This window comes from Delphinapterus leucas, chromosome 11, assembly GCF_059928025.1.
Source record: "Delphinapterus leucas isolate spDelLeu-1000000601 "Yukka" chromosome 11, BTC_Dleu_Yukka2, whole genome shotgun sequence".
In the NCBI taxonomy this organism is placed as follows: domain Eukaryota; kingdom Metazoa; phylum Chordata; class Mammalia; order Artiodactyla; family Monodontidae; genus Delphinapterus; species Delphinapterus leucas.
In genome coordinates this window covers 80,056,309-80,066,117 of record NC_143139.1, presented here as the reverse complement: position 1 = coordinate 80,066,117, position 9,809 = coordinate 80,056,309, and the positions used below count along the sequence as shown (strand labels likewise).

Here is a 9,809-nt window from a genome sequence, read left to right as displayed (position 1 = left end):
CTGAGGAAAAAGAAAATTTTGATAGAATTAAATTACATATAGCTGACAAAGCATGGATAGAGGTTGATGGCTTTAATTTGAAGACTCTTTCACATTCGTTTTCTGATCAACAAAGGACAAGGAAGGAGTCTGAAACAATCTGAAAATGTTTTTCAAAAGTATTTTAGAAATTTTATTTTTATAAAATGTTTTAAATTCGTGTATTAAAATGTATACCAACACACACAAAAAATTATGTAAGCTGTATCATAAATACAAAACTAACAGTTTTCAAAACATACAAGACACATCCAATGTAAAAAAAAAAATCTTATATATACAAAATGCAATGTATTTCCAATACAAAAAAAAATAAAGGGGGAAATGCTTGAAAAATGCTCAACCAAAAGTACAAAACAAAACCCTCCCCTTGACTGGCCACTTAAGCCGCTATGAAAGGCTTTTCTTCTTCCTTATGTTACCTGGTCTTTCTTCTCATTTTTCTTTTTAATTTATTTGTAAGATAAGAGCCAATCAAGATGTTTTAAAAGCCGCTGTTTGTTGTTATACTTTTACAGTCAAGTGACTTTTAATTCCGAAAGTTAATACTTTATACTCTGAGCTATAAATGAGTTCCTAAACATTGTATGCAAATCAAATTATGATTTGGGTACTCTAAGCAGAACATATCATTTACAGAAATTTCTTTTTATAAAATTAAGATTTTCATGTCACATTTGCTTATATCACAGTAAGCCCCTAAATTAATTCCTCAACCCACCATAAAACAAAAAAACAAAAAAAACCTCTTAACAATGTAAAATATTTTATTCACTCTCTGTATGGTTCCCTCAAATGCTAAATAGGAACATCTAATCTAAAATACACCTGGAGGGGTCTGTTCCCTCCCTCCCTACCCCACATCTACTAATACGCACCAACAATAGAAACTGGCTCAGTGCTTACCTACTGTTAATGCTAATACTCATCTGATTTAGTTGTTGTTGCAGCAACAAAAAATTTTGAATTTTGGTTGTTTTTTTTAATGTAAGAACCACATCTATTACTAATTTATCACCATTTCCCTTAACAATATATTTCAGGGAAAATGTTTAGATTTAAGCTACAATTAAAGTTCCTAATCAGGAAATCAAAAAAGCTAGTTACTGATGCTGATATGCTTTTTCCCTATCAAAACTATCTTTCCTGATTAAACTTAGAGGGAGGGAGGGAAGGAGAGAAGGAGGGTGAGAAGGGGAAGGAAAACAGACCGGCTGGAAGGTTAAAGGTGACATCTTGCAGTCACAATGACTCTTCCAGTACTGTGTAGAAAACCACAGAGAATTCTCTTGAAATTCACTAAGAGAAAAGCACTGGCAATGCCGTTCATCTAAAAGTAAATGGAATTAGAAGAAATTTTTTTTTTTTTTGCGGTACGCGGGCCTGTCGCTGCTGTGGCCTCTCCCGTTGCGGAGCACAGGCTCCGGAGGCGCAGGCTCAGCGGCCATGGCTCATGGGCCCAGCCGCTCCGCGGCATGTACGATTTTCCCGGACCAGGGCATGAACCCGTGTCCCCTGCATCGGCAGGCGGACTCTCAACCACTGCGCCACCAGGGAAGCCCAGAAAATTATTTTTTACTATTTTCTATATCTTGGAAAAATTCTGTTGTTAAAAATTATGATTAAAATTGGCTCCTCGCCAATTATTCAGATTTACTAACATTTAACTGTGGAGCAATTACTTTAAAAAAAGAGAGAAAAGTGAGGATTAAGAAAGGTTAAGTTCAGTCAAGTAGGAAGTCTGGTATGTAAAAAACCAGAGAAAGCAAGAGAGTGCCCAGTTCAGAGACTGACTGCTAGAGTCCAGGTCCAGCCCGGGGCTGCCATCAGCTAATGAGAAAAGGTAGACCAACAAAATCTACTCACTCCAACACACGTAACTTTTGCTTCACAGAGAGTACTTCTGAAAGCTAAGACTCACTTATCAAGTGAATTAAAGGAAATTTTGCAAACTGTGCACATAGACACAATATTTTTAAAGCAAGTTTAAGGGGTGCACATAAGTTCTGAGATTATATTTGTGAGAACTATACCCCCTTGGGGTAAATGTGGTTCAGAAATCAAGCCACTACTACCCTGAGGCACAGCCTGCATAATAATAATATTATTAAAATATATATTTCCTTCAAATTATTCTCATTAATTATGTCAACCAATTTGAATGCATCGAGGGAGAATTTTACCAGTGGTATAACAAGGTACATATTTACATTTTCATTTGTATCTTAAGGACAAACTGTTAAAAATGATGATTATGATTATGAAAAGTAAGATTAAAGGTGTGTTCATTTGGGAAAAGCTACATTAATAGTATTCATCCAACCACAAACACTTTCGTAATGAATGCAATACTGCAAAACAATTCACAGCTTTATAAAAAGTTGAAATACAGTTTCATTAGGATTTTTTTTTCCAATTCAAAATTAAAAGAGTTCAACTTACATCGCTGCTTAACTATTTTACTCTAAAATCTTTAAAATATATAAAATACCAAGATTATCAACAGTCACATATGTTTTGAAGTCAGGGGACACATGTATTTTCTTAAGATTGGTTCCATTTGTGTAGAAGGTCTGTGAGGATTCCCCAGTGACAACATTCCACCACTGTTCAGAGAAAAATAAAATTCTTATTAGGTTGGCAATTATAGTGTGAGACAATCTGCAGTGCCAACTGGATCCTTCACCCCATCACCTCCCCACTCCCAAACTAAAGCAAACACCAGGAAGGATGTCTAAGGGTTAATGCTGAATATAGTATTATCAACCCAGTCCACCATTCCTGATTAACCCTGGTGACTGCCTCACAGCTACCCTACACCTAAACCCACTGTAAGGCATGCTGGAGAAACATGCAGCCTACTCAGAGCTGCAGACAGAAGGCTACACAAAGCCCATTATGGCCATGGCTGGACTGAATTCTCCTGTCTGCATATCCTTCTCAGTGGAATGGAAAGAATGATGCTCTCTTCTCTAAAAATGCCCCTTTGCAGAAATGGACAGGAATTTTGGCAGATATCAAGACTACTGATAATACGGGCTGCAGGATAGAATGTTCTCTCTACTGAATCTTCCCTTTCACCAGGAGTGATTCAAGAGCCCATGACCAAGTTTTTTATTTAAAAGTCTATACATTTATTTACTAAATAAATACTGAACATCTCAAATGTAGCAGGTGCTCTGGCCAAGTCCTTCCTTTCTCTTCCCAATTACTGAATTCACTAAGATTATAACAATATTTATATTCCTTTACTAAATGGAGATCATGAAGCTTACCTACATATCTCACAACTAAGATGAAGGCAAAAGAGACCATGTACATGAACACCTTTTGAAAAGGCCTCAGGTACATCAAGATTCTGAGTATTATGAATGCAATGATCACTTCTGTGTCCGTGGCAATGCCTAGCATTCCGCCTTGCTCGTGTGACTGGGTCAACTATTCATTAGTTATTAGTTATACTAATATTAGTTATTAGTAATGGTAACTGGTAAAAGTATACCTTGTGGACTTAAGTAAACCTCAATGAAGCAACATGTACTAACTTGAAATTTTCCAGGACTAACAATTTTGCTTTATAAAATAGCAGTGTAATCAAGACTGTAGAGGACAGTCGCTAGAGGCAAATCGTAGAGGTAGTAAGGCCCTTAGAGATCACCTAGTCCAACTGCCTCACTTAACAAGTAAGGAAACCAGGGTTGAGAGAGAAGAAAGGCCTTGTCACTGTGGACAACACCACTAGCAGGTGGCAGAGGTGGAAGAGTTATCCGGCTTCCAAACCTAGTGCACCCACTGCCTTTCCCTCTATTAAAACAGACCACTCGACTTGGAAACACTACCCCAGCCACTAATGTGAATATGGACTAAAAGACAATGATATTAAATAGGACTTATGCAGGGGACTTCTGGGCAGTGAAACTACTCTGTATAATACTACAATGGTGGACACGTGTCGTTATACATTTGTCAAAATTCACAGACTGTACAACACCAAGAGTGAACCCTAATAGAAATTATGGATTTGGGGTGATAATGACATGTCAATGAACATTCGTCAGCTGTAACAAATGTACCCTCTGGTGGGGGATGTTGACAGTGGGGGAAGCTTGCACGTGGGGAAGGGGTGCGTATATGGGAACTCTGTACTTTCCATTCAGTTTTGCTGAGAAACTAAATCTGCTTTAAGGAATAAAGTAAATTTAAAAAAAATAGCAGGGATATTTTTGGAAGGAGGGATAAATTGGGAATTTGGGATAACAGATACAAACTACTATATATAAAATAGATAAACAACAAGGACCTACTGTATAGCCCAGGGAACTATATTCAACATCTTGTAATAACCTATAATGGAAAATAATCTGAAAAAGAATATATATATATATAATATTATAATATATATATTATATTGTAATATATATTATATATGTATATATCTGAGTCACTTTGCTGTACAACTGAAACACTGTAAATCAACTATACTTCAATTTTTAAAAGATAGCTAACATTTACTCAGGGTACACTATGTGCCACCATGTATAAGTATTTTACTTGTATTAACTCCTTTAACCCTCCCAACCCTATGAGGTAGGTGTTATTATTACACCCATTTTACAGATGAGAAAGTAGAGGCTAAATCACCTTGTGCAAGATCACAAAGCTACTGAGTGGCAGATCCAGGCTTTGAATTCAGGTAGTCTGCCCCAAGTCTCACACTCCTGACCTTTATATTCTGTTGCCTCTACGTAATGGAAAACCTGAATTTATCATCATGTATTTCATATTTCAAATCAGCCTTTCTCCTCATGAGTATGAATTAATGTGGATTTCTTGTCATTCTAACAGTATGTACTCTGTGACATAACACAAGTAAATTACATTATTTTTTACTTATAAATAGGAATCATTTTGAAAGTTAAGAGCTTTTTAGCTACTGGATACCTACTTTATCTTACTGACATTCAATTCATACAGTTTGGATTATAAAGTAAACAGACTCAAAAGGCCTATTTTCTTGGACATTACAGCAGCTGTTCCTTTTTACTTTTAATTTGCTCTGTGCTCTTAGATAGTCTCATGAACATGCTGGGTAGATGCAGGCTGGGCTATATCACAACCAGTTTAACCATGCTAGTAATCAAACCAGAAGGAAGAACAGCCTGATTGCCACTGAAATATACAGACTGAATATATAGGCTATAGGCTCTTTCACCCCGAAGACATAACTTCAACAGTACAGACATCGATTCTGCTGTTTATTTCAAGGTTCTCCAGGAACTCTGGAAATCTAGTCACTGATCTCTTATCATATCTTGTAAGCCAGACTCACAATTATGTGATACCCTTCTATGGTGCCCAGAGCATCAAAAGACATGGTCTCTAGAAGCTCAGTGTCAAAGCTGAGCAGTTAAGTTTTTCAGCAGTTAATACGGCTGAAGACTCCCAGCTTCCAACACAAAGACAGCAATGTCGCTCCTCTAAGAATCATCCTCAGAACAGACTAAGAGTGCAGTTTATCTCTACACTAAAGGAGGACAAGTGGTGATAGTCTCACAATCCCCTAATAACTAAATAAAGGTGTACCTTTATTTAGGTACAGGTTAATGCAACATCTTGTAAGCAGCATTGTATTTTCAATGTAAACTTGTAAAGGAATCATAACATACATCCTCTCACAGAGCTAAAAACTGCCCTCTGATTTATCTTTTTTATAAGCTAGATTTTTACATTAAATAAAATTGCATCTACATAGGTCCCATATAACCAAAAACTTCAATTCAGTCATTCAAATATTTTTGAACATCTATACTGTATTAGACAATTAATCAGAATCATCTCCTACAGTTGAATGTTTTCAGTAAGAAAAAACAGTATCGTAAGATCTAATTCATTAGGGTCTAATTCATTAGGGATCTATTTTAAGTGATCAGTACAATACACAGTATCATCTTCAACCCCTTTTACAAGTAAATCACCACTCAAGACTCAGCTCAAGCATTCCCCTCCAATGGAAGCCTCTGCTAACTCCCAAAGGTAGAACTGTCCTCTCCTTTGTGCCTCTACTATCCTTATGCAAATGTGTCCCAGAACCCCTCTTACACTTAGAGACTTTATTTATTTACTGTCTGCTTCCTCCAAAGACTGTCAACCACCTGGGCAAGAACCAAGTCTTAAACATTGTGCCACGTAGCAGTGCCAGCACACAGTGGGCACTTAATACATTCTTAGTGAGTGGATGGATAAAAAGATGCAAGCACCAAAAAATGACCCTGAGGCACCACAACACGCTCAACTGTGGCCTCAGTATTTGCTAATAATAAGTTTGTATAAGGCAATCTACTAAGTAATTTTAGGAAATTCACAACCTCTGTGAACATCAGTTTCCTCACCTACAAACCAAGAATGATAAAATTTAAGCCTCGCAAAGCTGGCTAATAAGATGATGTAAGTAAAGCATTTTGTAAACTATAAAGCAACATGCTGCTGCTGCTATTTTTATTATTATTACTACCACGACTACCACTACCATTACCACTAATACTTAAGAAAGGAAATTTCACAAATAAATTTTTTTAAAGACTCAACCAACATAGCTCACAATTAGTGAAGTAGAAAATCAAATTAAGTTAAACACCCCACTTTCTAGTCATTCTGATCGCCTAAGACTTTGTTTGGGGCAGGATGAGAGCTCTGGACTCAGAACATCCCTAACACTGTCATCAAAACTTCCAAGAGATCTGAAGAATGCAGCCTTGCAGATCTCAGTTTCATCACTCAGAATGGGATAACAGTAATCACCCTTCCTCTCTGATGGGTTGTACGAGGCCCAACTGAGACACAGGAAGTGAAAATAATTTGGAAAGTAGGATACAGGCTGTTCTTTTCTTTCAGTCTTTGAGAAACCCTTACCTTAAGATATCCTCCAGCAGAAACAAGCATTTTGCTATCTGGAGAAAAGCAAAGGTCAGTCACCCAGCCTCCGTGAGTAGCAGCTCCTTCTTCTACTGAAATCGGAGCAAACAAATGAAGAAGCTCACCATTTGAGACATTCCATATCTATAAAAACGATACACAGTTCATTAACAGGGTTACTCAGAAGTTTTATATATCTATCTATCTCATTTGGAACATATTTGGAAATCTTTCTTAAAAATATAATTACAATTCAGTGATACCTTAGGAATTTTTTTAGATTACATTCTCTCCTGTGTAAATTTTTAAGAACTACTAATTATAATTAAAATGCATTACTTACAATATTTATCATTAACTATACTCCAAAAAATATAACAAAATGACTTAGAGTGACTGATTAGAATACTGTGACTCTTCCACTGAATAAAAGGAGTATGGGGCTTCCCTGGTGGCTCACTGGTTAAGAATCCGCCTGCCAATGCAAGGGACAGGGGTTTGAGCCCTGGTCTGGGAAGATCCCACATGCAGTGGAGCAACTAAGCCCGTGCACCACAACTACTGAGCCTGCGCTCTAGAGCCTGCAAGCCACAACTACTGAGCCTGCGCTCTAGAGCCCGTGAGCCACAACTACTGAGCCTGCACTCTAGAGCCCGCAAGCCACAACTACTGAGCCTGCGTGCTGCAACTACTGAAGCCCACGCACCTAAAGCCCGTGCCCTGCAATGAGAGGCCACTGCAATGAGAAGCCTGCGCACCTCAATGAAGAGTAGCCCCCGCTCGCCGCAACTAGAGAGAGCCCACGTGCAGCAACGAAGACCCAATGCAACCAAAAATTTTAAAAATTCAAAAAAAAAAAGAGTATGATGGGAGAAGCAAGGAATAAACAAAAAAGGCCTAACAAATAAACTACCTCAAAAGAACAAAGAATTCTAGTTCAGGATCTACCACTAAGAATATTGACAGACACTATTCAAACACCTAAAGTATATATATTTTAAACAGTTAAGTCCCAGTAAGGTTATATATATATATATATATATAATATATATATATATGTGTATTTTTTATATTTTATATGTATAAAATAAACAAGCAAGCAAGCATATACACATACATTCACTAAGATTAGTTTACTAAGCTCTTAAAAACAACCCAATTACTTATAGATACTAATATTTTCATTTATTTCCAGTGATACTTAATATATGAGCAGTACTCTAATTTTTCAAAGAAATTATACATCAGAATAAGAGAAACAGAGGCATAAATAGCAAAAGAAAATAATCAAAATCATCATTTGTAAATGTCCCCTGGGAAATCCAAGAGAATCAAATGGAAAAACTGATTATAAAGAATTCAGTAAGATAGCTGGATAGAAGATATATATAAAAAATTAATAGCTTTCCTATATTTTGAAAAATCAAGAAAAACAGAAATTTTTTTTAATGTACTAAAGAAAAATTTTTAAATAACCCTTATTTAAAGAGACAATTTTTACCTTTAGGGGTTTCTGGAAAATGAAACACTGCCTCATAACCAGTAAAAGAGCCCTTTCATCCAGAGGTGAGAACTCAGAGCAAAATAAATGTTCCCAAAGCAGTCCTGCCCCTTCAGCTGGCATGGCATTTATAAGAATGGTATACAGAAGGTTGGTTACTTAGTCCTCAAGCAAGAGAATCTTAATTTTCCTGGAAAGCCTATCTGATAATGCCCCTATTCCTGCATAATGCATACTGTCTCATTCTTCTGCATTATATACCTACCTATTCCTTGAATTTTAATTCCTGCTTCGTAAAAAACGAACAAAATAACATACAAAAAACAAGACTCTCCTGATTATACCAGTTACCAAAGCAGCCACCCCCAATGCCCAAACTTTTTCCATCAACCGCCCAATCCTTCTAACACAACCAGAGGCAGACAATCCCACGAGGATGGCAATAGGCTCCACTCTAAATGTTGACTACCTAATGCATATAGTGCTAAAGAGACCTTTCAGTGCAGGAAGCAGCAGAATTGCAATTCATTTATAATCTAGAAAACAATTTACAAAAATTATTTTCCTCACATTCTGCCACTAAAAACAATCTTTGGTTCAGGTCCAAGAATTAAGATGAATCATTCTCAAGCTAACAGCACAGAACCAACTGCAAATAACTAGGGCATCTGCCTCCTCACATACATGGGAAATGCTTCACTTTAACTCTAAAATGAATTCTTTTCTGCAGTGAAGTGCAGCTGTGAACACAACGTGCATAAGAAACAGAACAAAGAATGCCTCATCCAACCAGAACCCTAGGGCCTGTGCTTCCCTGTCACATTAACAAAGGCCCCAGATATGGTACAGAGGGCTAGCCAAAGCTATAAGGAGAGCAGTGCTTTCATGTCAGCAAACACCCTACCCTGATTTCTCCGTTGTCATCTCCAGTTGCCAACAGGGTACTGTCCACAGAGAAGGCAGAGCAGCGCACGCAGCCTTTGTGGCCTCTCAATTCATGAAGAGGGGAAAGGAGTTCAAAACTCCAAATCTGGAAGGCAATTCAGATTGTTTAGGAATAGTAAATACACTCGAAATAAGCATCTATAAACCCTGCCTCGAGTGCTAGTTAGCCATAAATTCAATCATATGAAGTTCTAACGTTCAACAGTTCATAAACGTTCATGAGAGGCCCAAATGCCAACTAGCAACCTGGTTCATTTTTTAGAGTTTCCCTTTAATTACTCAAGTAAACTTAAGCTCAAGGATCAAAGTCACAGCTTCCTTAACTTTAGACTTAGAAGGAAGAATAGCAAAGCAGTCTATGGAGTACAGCAGACTTGAGTGGAGTCCTGGCTCCACTATTTACTAGTTCCTT

The 9,809-nt window shown here is 37.2% G+C and overlaps 1 protein-coding gene across 9 annotated transcripts in view; it reads right to left on the bottom strand.

The window, feature by feature from the left end:
* Nucleotides 1–9,809, bottom strand: part of APAF1 (apoptotic peptidase activating factor 1) — a 131,336-nt gene that overhangs the window by 40,218 nt on the left and 81,309 nt on the right. For 8 of the 9 annotated variants that reach the window (XR_016394816.1, XR_016394817.1, XR_016394815.1 and 5 more), the window contains 2 exons: nt 9,357–9,482; nt 6,949–7,095 (listed from right to left, as the gene is read on the bottom strand). Coding sequence is in view for 5 of the 9 variants with exons in the window: in XM_089920008.1 (XP_089776134.1) it covers nt 6,949–7,095; nt 9,357–9,482 (273 nt within the window). In the remaining 4 variants the exon portion in view is untranslated. Of the gene's footprint in view, nt 1–146; nt 2,646–6,948; nt 7,096–9,356; nt 9,483–9,809 lie in introns of those variants that run through there. The other variant, XM_022599867.3, reaches the window with a different exon arrangement.